Here is a 19,666-nt window from a genome sequence, read left to right on the forward strand (position 1 = left end):
CGGGGTCACCGTTGTTCTGGTCCAATTTTTGAGCTGAATGCAGCTGTTCTTGTAAAACCAGAGGAAAATCCTGCGCTGCAGCTTCCGCCATGCCGCCTTGCTCCTCCTGGCAGCCAGCAAACTCGGCTGGCTCGGCGTTAGTGCAGCCCGTGCAGGGAGCACCGCGGACCCAGCTCTGCAGCCCCGGGGGATAAACCGGTTGCTTTTTCTTTTCCTTGGTGTGGATTAGGAATTAAAGAGGGGGAGCGCCCCCCGGTCGGCCTGACGGCCGCTTGTGCTGCACAGCGATTGCACCGTCAGCCGGGCTGCCGCCTCTGCGCAGGCTCGAGGACGCCCTGCTCCCGCCCGAGGATGCGGATCCGGGGTCCTCACCCCCACGTGGCCCTGCGGGACCAGGCAAACAGCCTGGCAGAAAGGAGGCGATTTCTGGCCGAGCCTATGCCAAAGGGTTATCTCGGCGCCGTGCCGCTCTGCTGATGGAGATGCTCCATGGGCAGCAGTTGGCATGTGGGGACAGCAGGCACGGAGGTCCCCGCAAGAGCGCGCGGGTATAATTTGTGAAATTCTGTCGTTATCATTTATCTAATAAGGAGTTGTCTCCACCCTCATTAACTTATTTCATGCCCAAACAACAGCTCGGCTTTGCGTGGCTGAGTACAACTTCATCCGTCCCGCTTAGACAGCAGCGTCGGAGGCAGGTGATCCTCCTGCAGCACCGAGCGCGAGTCTGTGTGTGTGCTCGAGCACCCGCAGAGTTGCACCCGCTGGAGAACTTGTCGTCTCCGGCCCAAACGGGCTCTGTTTGCCCTATCGCATGGGCAGCCCGGCTCCGCGTGGCTTCTCCCGGCCGTGCCTCCGGACAGATCGCCTTTGCGTGCCCTTCCCGGCTCTCTTTGGGGAGAGGCCGGTGCCGGGGCCTGCGGGACGGCAGCCGGCTTTGCTCTCGGCTCTGCCGAGTCTCTGCCTTCTGCGGTTATTGTCTGAGCAGCAAATCGAGTTAAGTGCAGCTAGCTTCATTCATATTCTTCAGGCAGGCCCTCCGAGTCTCAGCTGGTTTCTAATCTTGCTTCATTAGAAATTCTCTGGCCCCTTTTATCTGCTTGCAGCTTCAAGCACATGATTTACAATCTGGTTTGAATGGCTCGGAATCATTACTGTCTAATTTGCCACCCTTTATTTGCGAAATTAAAGCTCAGTAGCGTTGCGCTGCCCCTTGCGAGAGATTTGACAGCAGGGCCGGAGCTGACCGTGTCTCTCCCCTGCAGCTGCCGTCAGATAATATCCGCCGCCGCTCCGCTCCGGCGGGCAGGCGCGGATGGAGGCACGTGGCGGCTCCCGCTGTGCCCCCGACCCCGCTTTGCGCCGGGGAAGCGAGCAGCGCGCGGGGCCGGGGCACGCCGGCGCTCGCCGAGCCGTCGGAGGGGATGGCGCGTGCCGCGAGCCGGTAGGAGAGCCCCCGCGGCACGGGGAGGGCCGACGGGTCGCCCGGCCCTCGGAGCGTGCGGAGAGGGCAGGGGAGCGGGAAGCGATGGGTGCCGGGGGAGGGAGCGGGGAGCGGGGCTCCGCGTCGGCTGTGATTGATTTATCGAAGTATTTAAGCAGCGCCTTCGTAAATCGGCGTGCGGCCGTATCGTCCTGGCGGGCGGCTGCCTCTCCTGCTCGGAGCCGCAACTTCCTCGGCGCAAGGAAAGGGGCTGCGGGAGCATCGCTGCCGCTCCGCCAAAGCCGGTGGGGGGCGAAAGGCCTGGAGCAGCTCCTGGCTTGCAAGGAGGAAGGATTTATTCCCACACCGGCTGCATCCAGGGGTGTTTTAGAGGCCGGGACGTGCTGCTTATGCTTCGGGGGTTTTCCGAGCGGACCCGTGAGCCTGGCTGGGTTGGAGCCGGGTGCGTTCTTCCCACCATGCGGTGCCATCCCGTCCCTTCCTTGGCACGCATCCGGAGAGCTCGTAGCGCTCCTGTGCAGCCAGCGGCGGCTCCCGGCTGTGCCAGTGCCGGGGAGCGTCCGGGCAGCGCCTTGGATCGGCGCCACGCTCCCGTCGAGGCCCCGCGGCCTCTCCGCCCCGACCCGGTGCTACCGACGCTCGGGAGCAAGCGAACGTTGCCCCGCTGAGACGTTCGAGGGGCTCAGCTGCCACCAGCCCCTTTTCGGGGCGGCCGAAGCTGCTTGCGGCTGCCCCGGGTTTGAAACTTTGTGAAACCCCCTTTTGGGAGCGGAAAGGGGACCTTGCTCCGCGGCCGGGCACGACGGGACGGGGCGGCCCGGTGACAGCCCCGGCCCACCGCGGGGGCCCGGGGGGTTCATTACAGCTGTGCGGCGTTTGCAATTACCCGATTTTTTTTTTTATTATTTTATTTTTCCTGTTTCTGGCAGAAATGAAATCATTTGCATGTTGGGTGTCTCGCCGCACGGGGTTGATTTTTTTTTTCTTTTCTGTTTTTTTCTTTTTTTCCTCCTCGCCTTTTCGCTTTTCCCCGCCTACGCGCCGGGGTGGCTCGAATTCGTAGGAAAGCGAGGGACGGGGCGGCCGTGGGGGGTTCGCGGCGAGCGCACGGAGCCGCGCGGAGCGCCGATGCGCGCGTCTGGCGCGCCAAGCGCGGTGACCCGTTTTTGCCGAGTGTAACTGACTCCTTCGGGCTGCGTCCCGCTGCCACCGAGCTGCTCGCTGGCGCTTCCCGCTGGAGGGGAGCGGCATTCCCGCAGCTCCGTCGGGCTTTTGGGGATCGCGGCAGCTCGCCCTCCTGCCTTCTCCCCCCTGCCGGATAACCGGAGCTCACGCGGCTTTTAACGCGGCATTATTTCCTTTTCCACTGGCCGCTTCTGTCGGTGCAATGGCAGGGCTCGCTGAATTGCTCGAATAACCGCCAGCGACGTGGGTGCACGCACACGTGCATGCAGTTTCCAGGAGCTTTATTTGCAGCGTTTGCCGTCCCCTCGCTCTGCAGCGCGGGACGCCGGGGCTTGCTCCCCGCTCCCGGCTCGCTCGGGGCAGCCCGGGCCCTGCTCCGTGCCTCCGTTTCCCCCCCGGGGCCGTGGCTGCTGGGCCGTCTGTTAAAGGCTGTCTCGTTTTTTCTGGTTTTGGGTTGTTTCTACCTGGTTTTCGGCTGCAGGCGCGCGCTGGCGGCGCTCCCGAAAGATGCCGCGTGTGGGCCTGCTGCGGCTCCGCGAGCCGGCACCGGGTTTTGCTCCCGCAGCCGAATCGGCTGCACCCCCAGCCGGGAGGTGGGTGCTGCAGGTCCCCCTGAGTAACAGCACCAATACACATCTTGGGGCTTTTTTGACGTTTTTCTTCTATTTTCAGGTGAACATGGCCCTGACAGGGAAGCCTTTAGACGTGACCCTCAGCAGCTCCAGACCTGAGCAGTGGAACATGGTTTTTCCGCAGAAGGATGAAATCGTCACCAGCTTAGTGTCCGCCTTAGACTCCATGGTAAGCAGGGCCGTTTGCGCCGGCGGGTTGCTTTGTCCGTCCCCCCCGTCCCCGGGCGCCACCAGATCCGAAACCCCGGCGCTCGGCTCCAGCAAACTCCGCGCCTTCGTTTTGAGCACCTTAATGGCAATATAGCTGCAACCTGAGGAGGTTGGACGGCCCCGAGTTCGCGGGAGAGGCCAAGGGATGCAGAAGCTCGGTGCCCGTCGGGAAACCATCCTGCCGCCCAACAGCTCGCTTTCCACGGGTTTAATTGGGTTGAATAAGAGCAGGATTTAAGCGGGAGGGATATTGCCTTCCTCACCCTCTCCCCCGCTGCAGTAAAGCCCATCAAGCTGCTGGAGCTGGGAAATGCAAATCGTATCCCCATACTGACAGTCATAAGGATCATAAAGTCAGCTGAAGTTAATCTCAGATGTGTATTGTTTTTCCATTAATATTTATGTTGGTATCAACTGAATGTAGGGTGTGTTTTTTTTTTTCTTTTCGTGATGTTTTACCAATGTTATTGGGAGCTTTTACAGAACAGGAGAACAATGGCTTTTATCTTGGAGAACAAAGAAAATAACTTTCATATCTTTTGACGCAGAATTCCCAGTGGAAATCTTGCATAAGTCAGCCTTGCTTACATAAACAAGATAACTGTCTGGATTAAGTCTCCTGGACCCGAGCTAATCTTATTTTTAACTGCGAATGTGATAAAGAAGGGAAAATGTGTGTGTAGTTACAAACGTATAATAAAATGTGATGTGCTAAATAGCCCTCCCTTTTAAAGCCAAGTCTTATTCAAAGTATTTCTCTCGGATGCATCCTATTCTCTATGCACGTATGTATTTTTCACAATTTCCTTCTTTTTTGAAAATCTGCACCCTACTAAGGAGGCGGTTGCCCAGAGCTGAAGCACTCAACATGGTTTTGACAGTTTATATATGTACTGTCACATAGAGCAAATCACGTTATCTTAGTTTGGCTTCTTTATGGCTATACGTTATGCTGCAGTCCTAATTATATGTTGACAAAAGGACCAGGAGGCCAAGTTGCTCTTGAAATGCCTTTATTGCAGCATTTTCTGATTTCCGAGTTGTTGGCTTTGCAACCTTTCTCTTGTTCTTCTGAAACATGTTTGCGTACGTGCACATAATAAATATAGCAGAAACACACCACATGCACGTTAAAAAGTGGGTTTAGTTTTTGCATTTGTTCTTCCTACAGATCTCACTTCCATTATTAGATTTTTTTTTTATTTTTTTTTTTGCATGGTCGTTCAGTATTTTGTCCAAAACACTTCAGCTTACTGCTGGGCTCTTGAAAGGAGGGTTCTTAAAATACCTGTGTCGGTGATGAGATTAACAGCCCTCTTCCCTGAGAGGCTGAGCCGAAGGTAAAGTGACCAGACGCAAGAGACGCTTTGAAGCCCAAGCAAATCAAAATCACTGTAAATACATGCTGAGGAGCTGAAAGAAGCTGTTAGCTCCGCTCGGGTTTGATCTATGCGATGTCCTTGTCTGCCCGTCGTAAATTAGGGCGTCCTCCGGCCGCTCAGCTGCCGCCGTCGCCTGCGGAAGTGCCAGGGGCGAGTCCGCGGGAGTCCACGTTCCTGCAGGTTAAAATCTGGAAAGGCGTCCGCAGGCATCACTGGGAGTTTGGGCCGCTCCGTGCTGCAGTCAAACCCGCAAGCGTGAGAAAACGGGGCAAAAATGGCCCCAAAAAGCCCAAATCCCACTGCAGCCGAAGTCCCCACCGCACCGGAGCGAGCCCTGCGCCTGGCGTGGGGATGGAGGGGCCGGCTGACCGCGGGTTAAACGCTGATATTAATTATAGCCGGCGCTTCCAGGAGGGGAAAGGGTTCGCTGGGAGGCAACGCGCAGGCGCCGCAGCGGGGCCGGACCTCCGCGGGGCCGGGAAATCCCGGGTGCTGCGCGGGCGGGCTCGCCGGCCGCGGCGGGGGCTCCCCCAGCCAAACTTCTGCTCTCCCAGCCAAATCCCCCGTGCGATTTCGTGCAGATCCTCCGGAGTCAAAGCCGGGGAGAGCCAGGACTCCCTGCAGGCTCCTCCGCGCTGCGGGTCCGCCGCGCTTTTGCTCACCGGTGTTGCCTTTTTTCATCTCCTCTCGGGAAAAGAAACCCCCTTCCCTCTTGAGGCGGGCGGAAGCCCCGCGGGGAGAGCCGGACCCCGCGGCGTCGAGCGAGGGTTCCCGTTCGGGTCCTGCCTCGCTCCCCTCGGTGCCCTGGCGGGTCTGTAAAGGGGGAGCTGCTGCTTGCCGCTGCTTCATCTCTTCCCAGCACGCGCCCTGGATGCTCCCTGCCTAGTGTCGGTGCTGTAGCTATGGGAATATGACTCACTGCAGGCGCTACGTAACAATTATAAAAATAATAATAAAAATGCATATCCATGTATATTATATATAGCAGGAAGCACACGTTACGTAAAGCAGATTAATGAAGGAAGTCTCTTCCAGCGCCTGAATGTTTTGCATAACCGTACAAGAAGAATCATTTGCCTAATCCAGATTTTGACCATAGAACCATTAGTGTTTTGCAGCTGAAATGAGATTCCTGTGCTCCTTATTTTAGTAAAACTGGTGGAAAAAATACAAATTATTTCTTTAAAGAAGTGTGTTCTTTAAAAAAAAAATGTATAAAATGGTTACTGTTATGATGGGAAAAATTGAAGCAAAATGATTGGTAAAAACTTCTAGTTTTCAGCTAAAACTTCCTTTCATGTGTCTAAGGCTTTATGGTGTCCTAAAGTAAAGTTGCCCAAGTATTTAAACAGTTTGAGATGTTATAAAAAAACAGAAAATTCTGGGCAAAACAACATCTCTTTTGATGGAAAAGCCTTTTTACCTGCAACCCCCCCCCGCGCTGGCTTTACGCGGGCCCTGCTCTAACCCAGGTGCTTCTCCCCGCAGTGCTCAGCGCTCTCCAAGCTGAACGCCGAGGTCGCCTGCATCGCCGTGCACGACGAGAGCACCTTCGTGGTGGGCACGGAGAAGGGGAGGATCTTCATGGGCACGCGGAAGGAGCTGCAGGCGGATTTCCAGAAGTTCTGCCGTGAGTGTCCCTGCGCCAAGTGATCTGCTCGGGTTCAGTAGGTCTTAAGACGTGCGCGTTTCACGGGCCGTGCCTGCTAGCGGATGGGGTTTCTTTCCTGGAGTTGGGGCGTGCGTGTCTCTGCTCATGCGGTGGCAGAGATAACGTAGCTAGAGATATCCAGCTGGATCCAAAATGTCACTTCTGTCTGCGGAGGTCCTTCCCGAGGACCTTGGAGCAAAACCATCACTCAGGTGGCACTGAGACCTCCCAGGTGACAGACTGGAGAGGAACCTTTCCCTGTTGGACGCTGCAGGGTTTGGGGCTGGACAGACCCTGCTAAAAGGACATCCAGAAGCACTCGTGGCCGTTCCCCTGGAGAGCTGTCAGTGTATGGGCAAAACCGCTGGTGCCAACGGGATAGATTTTCAGGAATTACCCAAAATAGTTTGTCCTAGTGATTAGTCAGGAGCAGGGAGTTTGGGGCTGAGAGTTTTATCAGGTTCTGCACCTTCACAGAAAGATCGGGAGCAGATTTAGGAACAGCGGTGTCGGTTGCGGGGTTGTGAGCTCTTTCTGGGCCAACGTGCGGGAAGGGAAACTTTGAACAGAAACCACAGGCTTCAGGTCTCAGAACAGCGTTACCAACTCGCGCACCTCTCGGCTCGATGCCCGGCGGCCCGGACACGTGCTCTGGTGTGGCAATAGCCGAGGGCTCCTCCGCCTGGTGCTGGGCTGGGTTTCCTCTTAGAAGGGTGGAAGACTCCCAGCTTTGCAGTTAGGTGTAAAAACGGGTCTCCTGGGAACTGCTCTCTGGTGGTCAGAGAGGCAGAGGAGTGCAGCAAGCGCTTAATAGCAGCGCTTCCGGAGGGACATTGCTGTGTCCTCTGGGACGCGAGCGGAGTTTGCTCCCGTGGGAAGAGAATAGCAGGATTTTGCTCCATCGGTGTTGTCTTCTCCCTGCAAACTCAGAATTTGCTCTGCTAGTCACATCCCATCAGTGCCACATCAGAGAACATGTCTTAAGTAAGAGGGGAACGTTTCTCTTACCTGTCAGTCTCTTTCCTCCGCGACTGCAAGTCCACTGATCCGCACCCATTACTGTGTAGTGTTTTGGATATTGTCCCTTCTAATCAGACCAAATCGCATGGACTGTTTTTAGCTGCCTGCCCAGCTAATTAAGCCAAAGTTTGGGGGTTAACATTATGACTGGCATTTTGGCTTTTGGAGGACCCCCGTGTGCAGAAGCGGGCCAGCCCGCACGGAGGGCAGCGGGTGACTGCCGGCCCTCCTGCCTCCGTGCTCTGCGGGAAGGGACCTGACCCATCGGTGCCAGCTCGGTGGATCTGCAGTCTCTCTGAAAACAAATTGACAGGTAAGAGACATTATCCCTTGCTCCTGCAGTCGCGGAGAGGAGAAGAAACTGCAGCGCTTTGCTGAACAGTGTATCCCTGGCGGAGGAGCAAGGTCAAAGCTTTCTCCCCCAAGCTGGGCAAGATCCAGCAGGTTTCAGAGGCAGCGTACTTTTCTGGCCAGCTGGTTGTTTCTGTTTCTCATGCTGTCTCCTGCAGACACCTCCATCCCGTGCAGCCCCCCGCGAGAGGCTGTGCTGCACCGTGCGGTCGGTCAGGCCGGAGGAAGAGAGGCGTTGCAAGGGATGACCCGCGTTTCTTTGGTGGCAGCATCCCCGGCACGCGGACGGGTGCTTTCCTCCGGCTTTCCCCTCTCCTTGCAGCGCCCGGGAGAGGCGATATGTTTGCTTTGCGCCAACGAGCCCAGGCCCGTAAGGGTGAACCAGCAGGAGAGACGAGGCGCCACGGAGGTGTCGCGCGGTGGGACGCCTGCCCATCTCCGGGTCAGGGCATTAAAAGGGCAGCACGTTGCCAGCTTCAGTTTGTTCCATGCTCAAAGCCTGATGCCGCAGCCCTTTGGCCCTGGTGTCTTGCTCTGCCCCCAGCGTCCCCCCTGCAGTCGTGAGCTAGGAGGGGAGGAAAGGCTTGATCTTATTAGACGAGCTGTACGTTAGAGAGCAGCCCCGAGTTCACGCGGTTTGTGCCTTGGCAGCTGGGTTCGCAGAGGAGGCCGCGTAGGTCAGAAACAGCTTCTGTGCTTTTGCATCAGAAGCGGAGCGGTTCGAGAGGGCTGCAGGAAGCAGGACCCAAATGGAGAGCAGATTTGTTTGTACACACTGGCTGCACTAACCGCTACAGCCTTGTGTGGTGAGACCTAGGTGGAAGGAAACAAACTGCGGCTGTGTGTGCATGCGTGGCCTGCTGTTGATGGAAACCATATTTGTGCTTAATCCGTTGGAGAAATTGCTCAAGCACAGTTCATTGTAGTGAAAACATTAGCCCTGTAAAGCTGCCAGGGTCACTGTCTGCTTGGATTATTCACTGCATATGTGCTGGGAGCACCAGCGAGGCTCGCCTGGAGTCTCATCCAGCCTCTGCAGTCGGCTTTGCAGAAGAGCTTCCCTGCGTGTATCAGCTCTTTCAGTTGCTGTTCGTCCTCTCTTTTCCGGGGTGGAAAAGCTGAGATTTGTCCTACTCTATTTAGGTCCGAGAAATACGCCTTGATGCATTTAATTTTGCAAGTGGATTTCTTTGGACGGGAGACATCTCAAGAAAGTTTCCTACGTTCGTGGGTGATTCTGTCTCATTCTCTTACCACCTCCTACCATGTACAGAAGGCAGAAAAGCAACTTAGTGGTTCGACTGCAAGGGGATAGTCAGTATGGGGAAGCTAAATCTAATACATAAAAGGCTAACTGTGTCACTCCGGAGCTCACGTTACCTGATGACTGCCTGCAAATCTCACATTTAGAAATATGTACGTGTTTGTGTGTATATATATATTTGTGGGTGTACATATATTGTGGACAGTGACGTACCACTGTATTGGGGCAAGCCTAAATGTACCAAGGCACTTGCAGTTAAATCCGAATTTCCTCTCCTTTGGTTTAATTTACACCATTGTAAAAATGAAATTGTAACATTTGGTACCAAACACACAATTTTGATGACGGGGCTCTGACAAAGCAGCTGATACGTGAGACAGGGCGAAATGCGATAACTCTGTCTTGAATTATAGATGGCCAAGGCTCGACTCCAGTGCATAAAGCTCTTACAACTGGCGTGCGTTGTAAAGCATCCCTGGAAATGCCTCTGATTTATAGTCGCGCTGCCCCTTTAGAGAGAATCTAAAATAATCTAAACCAGACATCACTGGAAGATATAAGAAGCCTCTTATCTAGCGAGCCGTGTTTCTCGGCACACAGACCTCACTCGAGCAGGCTCATTTATCTGCAACCCTAGCCCAGCCTTTCCTGACACACTAGGGGACTTGGCGATTATAAAGATGAATGTGAAGAGGAGAGAGTTTGTGCCTGGCCAGAAGGGGAGACTCGTGGAAGGGTGTGAATTTGGATGGATTTTGCAGCCTTTGCAGAAAGGTCAGGAGAGTTTTCGAGGGACCGTTTCCCCACGCCACTGAGAAACGATGGAGAGCTTGCAATGATATACCGAAGGAGATTCCTGCCCGCGCGGCCACGGAGGTGCTGTGCTGCTCGGGGCCTGGGCCGCGCTGCTGCCGTGCGTTCTGAGGCTCGACACAGCTTGATCGGAGAGATAACGGACAACTGGGAGAGCTGTAAAATGCAGCTGGGACCATTGAAGTCTGTTCTGAGTTAACGTCATGAGAAGCTTTCTTTTTTTTAAACAATAAAGTCTCGAACATCAAATGGCGATGAAGATGTGCAAAAGCAGTGCTGACTGTTGGCTCGCTCGCTCTCCCCGTGTATAGCTGTGCGTTATTTTATTTTTCATTTTCTCTTGTTTTAATATCTCATAAGAATCTGGAAATTTGTATTTCTCTTTCTGTGGGCCTCCTCTTTGCCCTGCACTTGACAGCTATTGATTCCCCCTGCCGCGCGTCCTGAGGAAGCCGTGCTGGTGTGCCTCCTCCCCTGCGCTGCGCTCTGCGGCGCTGATCGATGCCATCCGTGTTGCAGGGCCGCCCGGAGATCTCAGCTAGAAGCAGGACTTCAAAACACTGAGCGCTTCCCGGCCCACGAGCCAGCAGACTGACCGGGCCAGTGCAAGCAAGGGGTGAAAGCGGGGAGCCAGGCACTGGTTTGCAGTGGTGGATGGTCTTGCCAGACACCACGGCGAGATGCTACAGCAGAGTCTGCCCAGCGCTTTCAAATCCCACAGCGAAGCCATAACCGCAAGAGCATCAGTTGTCTGCAAAGAGCAGTCCCGCATTGGCAGAGAAACACATGCAGGGACTTATTTATTTATTTTTAAGTCTTTTCCAGTGTGGATCTTATCTCTGGTCAGGAGAAATGGGCCATGGGCCAGCTCCTAGCCTGGGCACACTAAGGGGTCACCTGCCTTTTCGGTGTGCTGTTGTCCAGATCTGCCTGACCCTGTCTGCGTTACCACTCCTGCAGTCGGTGGAGGTGTCCTGATTTCACAGGCAGCTGGAAGGGCTTCGAAACGTGGGGCAGCCATCTCCAGAGGGGTTTCCCATCCTCTTTGCATCCAAGCGGTTGCTGCAAAGCATCTGAGATGCCTTAACAAGCCGTGCCCAGAGGGTGTGTGTTGTGTGGACTGCCTGGATAGATGGGGATTGACGTCCCCTTTTCCGTGTCCGGTTGCACTGGCTGGTGACGGGACCACCTGGTCACTCGCCATCCATCCAGTGGCCGGCAACATCCCTGCCGTCCTGCTGGCCGCAGCAGCTCCAGCGAGCACACCGGTTCCCTTCAGTCCAAGCCAACCAGCTTGGCTCCCCAGACCTATTTACATTTAAGCTAATCCAGGTGAGCTTGCTTGGAAGCAGATGAAGGAGCGCTCGGCAGACGGCCGTGCCGTCCGCGACGCAGGACAGCAGCGCCTGGCCGGGAGCCGGGCTCCGGCCAGCCCAGCTGTTTGCGGGCTGCACATTTGCAGCCCCGGGCAAGCTGACGGTGTGCAGACCACATCTGCGGGGCCGCGGGTGCGTCCCTGCGAGATCGCACCTCTGACCCAACCAGAGCAGCTTGGTCTGTTGTCTGGGCCAAAGTCCAGTTTAATCATCCCGAGCGGAGTCGTCTCTGGTTTTGAGATGTTTGCAATGTTTGCTGGGTTAAGCAGGTCTGGTCTCGCTGCCTGTTTCACCCTCCCAAGCCTCGTGCGCTTTTTGCAGCTCAACATCTCCGATGCTGCACCAAAATGGGAGCTTTATTCAGCAAAGCACCATCTGGTTATTGCCCTCCTACATCATCCAGCTGGTTTTTAACCACAGCTACATTTAAAGAGCAGTAACTGGGTTTCCTCTGTGCACGGGGGATTGTTTCCGACGCCGGCAGAAGGGATCTGCAAGTTCCTCCTTAAGCAATCGAGCAGCATCCAGGCGGATCGCTGGTGAGAGTCTGTAGAGTATGATGAAAGAATTAGTCCTTTGCCACTGAAAATCCCTTGTGAATAGGTTTAGCTAGAATGGCAATAATGCACTTGTAGTGTTTAATTTTCTGTGTATTTAGAGATGCAAGGAAGTCGTTGCTGAAGATATGCTTTATTTGAGGTTTAATGGGGGAAATTAGCAGGAAATAGCTAGTATTACTGAGCTACGTGACACTGAAGGGTAAAAAAGCCTCCCAGAAAGGCGGATTTTCTTTTCAGAGAGATTGAAGGCTAAGCAGATTGAAACCAGAGAAGAGAAATACACTGGCCAATTAATCGCAATAGTTTCAGTGGAGCTGAGTGTGTAAAATCCGGGGCAGGAGACGCGTGCAGGGCCGGAGCGTGGCTGCGGGACCTTCGCCGCTCACGGGGAGGACTGCGAGCGCAGGGCTCTGCCCAGGCTGTGGGCAGGCGATGGGGCGCAAGACGGCAGCTTTGCAGGGCCGATCCTCTTCCCGCAGGCTCAGCGAGAGCCTCTTCCTTGGGGGTGCTTTTCCTCCGTCTCCGGTGGGATTTTTTGGGGGTGGGGATGGAGGGAGTAAACCTTAATTAAATAGGGGGCATGCGGCCCCCGGAGAGGGGCACCTTCCTTGAAGCATGAGTAGTGCCGTGTCTACTAGGCGGCGGGGGGCAAATTTTGGTCTGTGCCGTACCGGGGGCTGTTTTTAACGCGTTGCGGGAGGCCTTGGCGTGGGTTGAGCCGCGGAGCTCCGAGTGGGGCTGCTCCGAGCGGGGCTGCTGGATCTGCGGCTCCCACGCCGCTGCGGCAGACACGGGCTCCGCATGCCGAAGGAGAGGTGCCGACGCCAGGGCTCGATGCACCGCCGCCGCGGCCCTGGCTGGCTGACGTGGCGCTCAGCCCCCCGAAGGCCTGGGCTCTAGTAGCTTTAAGGTTGCATCATTTCAGGAATTCACCGCTGAGCACCTTGCAGCTGCTCAGAAATACGTGTAACATCCCCCGTTGCACCCGCTGTCCTTGTAGCGTCTCCCACGTTGTCCTCTCTCTCCCGCAGGGGTCCAGCAGAGGAAGGAGCAGGACGCAGACGTGCCGAGGAAGGCCAAGGACTGTGGGCGGAACGTGCTCAGGGTCTCCCCGGACCAGGGATCAGACGTTTACCTCCTCAGGAAGATGGTAGAGGAAGTGTTTGATGTGCTTTATAGTAAGAACCTTCACGATTCCATTTGGGGATTTTGCTTTCAGCCGCAGCGACCGGTCTCTCCAACAGCCGCGATGCCGAGGAGCCGGCCGCCGTGTGCTGGGGCGCCGGCGTGGCTCCGTCCCCTGCCCGGTGCAAAGGCCCTGCAGCCCCGGGCGCCCCCCAGGTCGAGGTGAGCTGCTGAACAGGAGTCGAGCTCGGCGCGTGCTTTTTAGCGGCGCTGTACCCGGCTCTTGCTCAGGAGCGATGTAGAAGCGGGCTATAACATTAACGTTGCGTGGAAATTGGGTCCGGCTGTGGCCTTTTCCTTTCCAGGCGGACAATGAAAGAAGCTATTCCCCAAACTGGTAATTAAGTGCCAAAAACTAAATTACCTTGCGGGGGAAGCACGCTTTGTCTCCCGCAGCAGTCTGAAGCCTCTGCTGTGCTCCAAGTGTAATTTTTAAATGCGCCTTTATCCCTGACGCTGCTTCTACAGCACCTCTTTTACAAGCACTGTGGCGGGGCTCTGCAGTGTCTCCCTCACTTATTTCAACAGCAAGTCTATTTAAAAGGAAAAAGATGATTTTCTAGCAGGCGGCCCCGCAGCTTCGGCTCCGAGAGGCAAGCTGGGCCCATTCCAGCACATGCATCATCCCTAGCAATAAAGATTCTGCAATTAAAATGTAGATGACCATATGGCTGTTGATATGTAACCCACTGGGTTGCAGAGCTCCCTCCGGGCCCAATCTGCAGAGGTTACGAGCCCGTTACAGCCCTGGCTTGGCTTCGAGCTCGAGCTGCGGCAGCGCCTGCCTTGCGCTCGCGAGCGCCTCGCTCGGGCGCCCCGCGGAGCGGCTCGCCGCAGCGGCCGCGCTCCCCGAGAGCGACACGCGGCTCCCGCTTCGCCGCGGGGGTTTCGCTTTCCTGGGCACAGGTTCCCTTAAACAGCCTGGCTCCGGGGTGGGCTGTCACCTCCAAAGCAGCTTCCCTGCAGCCAGGCGGGAGGAGGTAATGGATCATTCACCGAGCCACTCCAGGCTTGTTTAAAAAGAAAATGGGTTGCCTGCCCAAAGAGGAGCAGTGACCGATCGCTGCGTTTCAGCCGTTAACCCCAAAGCTCAGGTTTCTTGTTGTTTTATAGCTTTGCGTTTCAGCAGTCATCTCCTGGTCTCCTACCCAGCATCGGGGCAGGTTTTGCTGGCGTTATTTGCTTTTTAAAGATCGCCCAGCGAATGTGCGCTGTGGGTTTTGCAGACAGGCAGGGGAGACGGCATTTCTTCCCCCTGGGGAAGGACAGTAATGATCGGAAGCTGAGGTTTTCTAAAACCACTTAAAGGACTTGGATGTGATATTCCCATTAAAGGGAGTAATCAAATCCTCTCTCTGCCTTTGAAAGGTTCAGCCCAAGTCACAAGGAAAGGGAAGTGCAGAAAAGCCAAATGAATGAGCTAGGAATTTCATTACAGAGCCAGTTAGATCCTCACGCTGAACGGGAGTTTTTGTTATCCTTCTACTGAGAGAGAGCTAAGATTTAAAGGCCTCTTGAGAATACGTGAATTATTCTTATATTATATCATATAAATATTTAATTATATAAAAAACCTGACCGGGGGCATTTGCGTGTGGACGTATGGAATAGAAAACCCTCATATTAGGAGCAGTTTGGAGAAACTCTTTGCGTTTTTGAGGCATGATGGATCTGTGGGTGCCTTTTAATGCAGAGCGGGGACTAGCTGGACGGGGTCCCAAGTGGAGCATCCCTTTCCAGCAGGGATGTCCAAGGCCCACCACTATGCCTTGCCTCATGCTGCTGGATATTGCCACTGCTGACGGTAGTATCAGATGCCTCTTAGCTGCAGGACAGAGTAGAGGAAGGTTGGAGGTCCCTGGGCCGGTGGTTAGGGCCCTGGCATTGCCACCAGAAGATGTAGGTTCACATCCTGGCATTGGTGCTTTCCTACTAATTCAAAAGGAAAAGCTGTTTCCACGTTTGTTGAGTCTTTACAGGGTGAAATTTGCTGGGCAGAGGCTCACCTTTGGCAGGCATCTCCTCACTTATCCAAAGGAGTCTCTGGCTTAACTTAAGTAACATTAGCCTGGAGGTTTTTAGGTGCTGAGCAATAGCATCTTCCATTGATTTTAGAGGACAACGTGGCTTTCCCGAAAATCGAGCCGTGGGTTTGCACGTCTGCCTCTGGGGGCTACTGCTTCATGTGCCCTGAGTCACGTTTTGCCCTGCGGGCGCAACGAGGCCGTGCTGCTCTCGTGGAAAAGCCTGTCTCCTTGTTGACTCCGGAGAACTAACACTGAAGATAGGTTCCTCAGGGTGATTCTGTTTTCAATACCGATAGGGCTGTTAGAAATTAACAGTTATCTTTCTTCTGTTTTCTTTTTTTCTTTTTTTATCCTTTCAGTTGCCTCCCATCAACAGGGATTGGAAACAAAAATCTTAGAAAATGCTCAGGCAAAAAGATCGCGTATTCCCTCTAGAGCCCCGTAATCTCCACACCAACAGAATGACTGATTACCGCCGAGTTCTATTAAACAGGCATTAATGATGATTATTGTCTCTCCTTAGCTAAACCGTGAGCCTCTGCATGGCAGCGCAAGGCTTGCTGAAGGTCACTTTGACGGTAACACATTCCCCATAAAAATATATTCAGGGTGTTGCCGCGCATCGACTAGATAAGGAGTCGCTGTGGGCACTGCACGCTGCTTCCCCCCTCACGAGTGCCAGGGAGGCCAAGAGGGGTGATGGTGGGAAATGAAAACCCGCTCGAGCCAGTGCGTTGAGGCAAGGAATCAATTAGTACCTTCCAAGCTTGCAGAAAGTGTACTTGCAGTGTTGTGGTTCAAAGGTTTGTTTTGAAACTTCTGTTATTGGCTTAATTAAAACATTATCCATCCCAGCTATAAGGAACCTTGATGGCTTGTGTAAGTCACACATCATTAGTTATAGTGCATTGCTTCAAAGAACATGTTGAAGAAATCACTTTTAATAAGGACTTGCTGACAGTGCCACAAGATTTCGAGGATTTCTGTAAGATCTTTTGCAGGTAAAAAAAAAAAGAAAAAAAGCAAAGCAAAGAAAAAAAAGACGTTAAAGAAAATCAGCAGTATAAAATCCCACAGCTATTTCAAGGTCCCATGTTCTCTTCTGCATGCCCCTCACCACAGTGCTGCAGCATGGATTGAGATCCCCAAAGGACTGGAGATAAAGGAGCGCAAACCTTGCCATGTAGCCAGATGTTCTGCGTCTGGATGTTGATTTGGCAGACAGGTCACATTCATGCACGGCTATTTCTTCTCTTCTGCTTCATGCTTTGTGCACTGGGCTTATTGGTTGCAGTGGTTTGGGTTGGTTTCCAAAGTAATTTTTTTAAAGGAGAGCAGTTCAAGGGTTTTGGCTCTTCCTCTCGAAGCACTTTAGAGGGGGCTGATTTTCAGGAAGTGTCTTGTCTGGAAATCAGGCTCCCGTAAGCACGCCGGATTTGGGCACCCAGCCTCTAGTCGTTTTAGAAAATCTCCGTGCAGCTGTGATTCTCTTGGGAATGGTCATCTTCCGCTGCCGGGGGAAGTGGAAGCAGCTTGTTCCCCATTCCTCGGGGTGATTTTGCTGTGAAAGGTGCACAGATACTTGTGCTTTTCTTGTGTTGCTGAGCCAGTACCATGTATTCGGGGATAGGGGTTCTTGTACGTGGATGAACTATGTGCCCATCTGCCAAGGGGAAATGGTGAGATTTCTTGACTACTGAAGGGTGTTTTGCGTTCGAATGTATCAATGTTTGCAATGCTTTCGAATTGTCAAATGGGAGGAAACTGTCGGGTATTTTTCTTGCTTTTAAAAGTGCATCGAGGCTACGTAGCAGCAATAGGAATGAAAGTACTTTCCTTTCTTCCAGGAAGTAAAATAAGAAAAACTACTGAAAGTAAGATCCCCAGAATGTTTCAGTAAACACGAGATACAAATCTGTGCAAACCCTTCATCCTCCCCTTGTCAGATCTCAGCTCCCGCCGGTGTTGGCCCGCTCCTTTGCTGGCATAAACCAGCTCAGCTCCAAGGGGGGTGGGCTTGGGCCAAGTGGCCCAGCTAAGGATTTTATGGTGAAACCCAGGGACTTCTGCTTATTGGATTTGGTGAAATTTTTATTAATTAATGTTTATAAAATGCTTGCAGATCCTTAAATGCTAAATGCTGATGTAGGAAATGGTTTCGTTCTAATAATGTCATCATCGGAAAGAATGGTTGTGGTCTGCTGCTGCTGGTGCTGTCACGTTTTTTTGCTGTCACATCTACTCCTGAAGTCCTGTTGGCTGCAAGAGGTAGCAAACTTTGTCTGGAAAAGCCAATGATTTTACGCAGTGTGTCATTGTGCCCGTTCCCCAGGTGAAGCCATAGGGAAGAGCAGCGTGGTACCCTTGCCCTATGAGAGGTTCCTGAAAGAGCCAGGATTGCTGGCGGTCGCTGGCTTGCCCGAGGGGATCAGCTTTAAGAAACCCATGGAGTACGACGTGAAATCCCTGATGGCCATTTTAGAGCACAGCCACAGTATCCGGTTCAGGCTAAAAAGGTAACTTTGGGAGCGCCCTGAGGGGATGGAGGGCAGGGAGGCGCTCGGATATGTGCCTCCTCTCGCCGCGGTCTGCAGCAAAGCCACCGCTGCGTGCACAGCGTTTTGGCCTCTAGCCGCCTGCTACTGTTTTCCCCCCGTCTGAGAGGCTGCACACCTCCCAAACCCTGAAATGCAGGTCCAGCCTTGCAAAATCCGGCCTTGCAGAGAGAGATCTATCGGTGTCTGGTGGGCTTGAGATTGTTTATTTCTATGAAGTGAAAACAGGAAGGATACCTAATAAGTGCATCTAAATGTACAAGGTTAACCACATTACTTTACGTGTCTCCGCCAGAATTTTGTCTGCGTTAAGCTAAGTGCTTTCTCGTCACCAAAGAGATTTCCAATGTAAACATCTTAAACCTCTTTCTAGGCTGAAATTAATATTTTACACCAGATGACAAGGAAAGGTTGGGATAATGGAGGGGATGAACTCTCCAGGCTATTTTGGCCATGTTTTCACAAGGGGCTGTCAGATTTGGATGCTGTTCTTCTGGAGTTTGCCTGTCTTCTGGCACCTTGGTTCAATTCAGAGAAATGCTGAGCACCAGCAAATACTCGCTTTGAAGGCTCAGCACTTCTGAAAAATCAGGCGGAGATAGCTAAAAGTAGGACACACATGATTTGAGCTATTTTTGAAATGATGGCTGCATGTCTCATGTAAAGCATGCGTGTCCTTGGTATGAAATTCATCCTTGGATTGACTGAGGTCCTTGTTGATCTTGTCATGAGTCCTCAGAGCTGAGAATGGCCATAATGTCAATCGATAAGGTCCCATTGATCATTTTACTCCTTAAATGCACCAAGCTATGGAGCTAGACTGGTTTGCCCCAGCTAATAACCCTTTTGAACTGCTGTGAGACCTACCTGCCCTAGGAGAAAATGGTGCAGATGCCTGAAGGAGAAGTTGGAAGAGGTTAGGAGGCAGCTGTAGTTTTGGAAACACCAAGCAAAAAAGAGCAAGGCAGCCATCAGTGCAGCATGAACTTCCCATCCTCCTGGACATGACTCATTTGAAGGCTGTCCTTTCCCCTTCCACATCTTTGCTTGTCTGGCTTGTTTGTCCTACTCGAATCTGCCCCGAATGTTGGCCCAAGAAGGTAGACAATGTGAGCAGCTTTGATTAAGCCCAGCTTGCTGTCCCCCCAGGTTTCTAGCCAAATCTTTCACCCTTGTGTGAAGAAGTTTTCTGCTTCCAACTTGCAGGGCATCTTGGTGGCAAACAAACCTTGCCCTGCTGGCAGCAGGAGCTAGGCAGAATGGTGGTTCTCGGTGTGTGTGTGGGTCACAGCGTGTACTGCCTGAGTTGGTTGCAGTGTGTGGACCCAAAGGAACCTGTGTTTTCCTCTTCTTTTCTTTCTCTCCCATTCAGGCCAGCGGATGAACCCAGCAGAGAGCCGAACCCTAGTGTAGAGTTGAATTGTACCTCCCTAGCGTCCAAGGGCAGCCGGGAGTCTGGTGCAAATAACCAGATCGCTAAATCCGCCAGCCAAGACACTCCATCCACTGTAGCCATGACCAATTTCTTATACGGTGTCTCGCTGCCTACGCAGATTGCCATGGACCTAAAGCAAGAGGTGTCCTCCAGTCTGCACGGGGTGAATGCGGCCAACGAGGTGCTGATGGCCAGGCCCTCAGGAGACCTGAAGGTGCCTTCCTCACAGGAGTACAGCGACTGCTGTGGTAATAGCCTTAAGTTTGCTCTCAGAGGAGGGCCTGGTGCAAAGCCCACCGAAGCTGAAAGGGGAAAGACCCGTGTGTTTTGGTGGCCTTTGGATCAGTCCAAAGACCGGCCCGCCGTAACACCGGAGTAGGCTGCAGATGGCGGGGGAAGCTCCTGCTGGTCTGAGGGCACAGCCTGACCACCCCGACCCCGCGGAGTGGTTTAAGCAGTTTTCTCTTCCACCTCGCCCCTGTCTGGGAGGGCAAGGGGAATGGGTGTTGGGCCATTCCCCTGGTCTCCTGGGGTGCAAAAGATTGGCCTTTACCCCTCACACAGCCAAATGCTCAC

At 53.6% G+C, this 19,666-nt stretch overlaps 1 protein-coding gene across 1 annotated transcript in view; it reads left to right on the plus strand.

The window, feature by feature from the left end:
- Positions 1-3,307: 3,307 nt before the first annotated feature.
- Positions 3,308-19,666, plus strand: part of GTF2IRD1 (GTF2I repeat domain containing 1) — a 59,343-nt gene continuing 42,984 nt past the window's right edge. The window contains exons 1-6 of the mRNA XM_026063684.1: positions 3,308-3,430; positions 6,342-6,483; positions 6,587-6,597; positions 12,931-13,066; positions 17,433-17,616; positions 19,028-19,338. Of these exons, the coding sequence (XP_025919469.1) occupies positions 3,308-3,430; positions 6,342-6,483; positions 6,587-6,597; positions 12,931-13,066; positions 17,433-17,616; positions 19,028-19,338 (907 nt within the window). The remainder of the gene's footprint in view (positions 3,431-6,341; positions 6,484-6,586; positions 6,598-12,930; positions 13,067-17,432; positions 17,617-19,027; positions 19,339-19,666) is intronic.

This window comes from Apteryx rowi, unplaced genomic scaffold (genome assembly GCF_003343035.1).
Source record: "Apteryx rowi isolate R43461 unplaced genomic scaffold, aptRow1 scaffold_20, whole genome shotgun sequence".
NCBI classification, from domain to species: domain Eukaryota; kingdom Metazoa; phylum Chordata; class Aves; order Apterygiformes; family Apterygidae; genus Apteryx; species Apteryx rowi.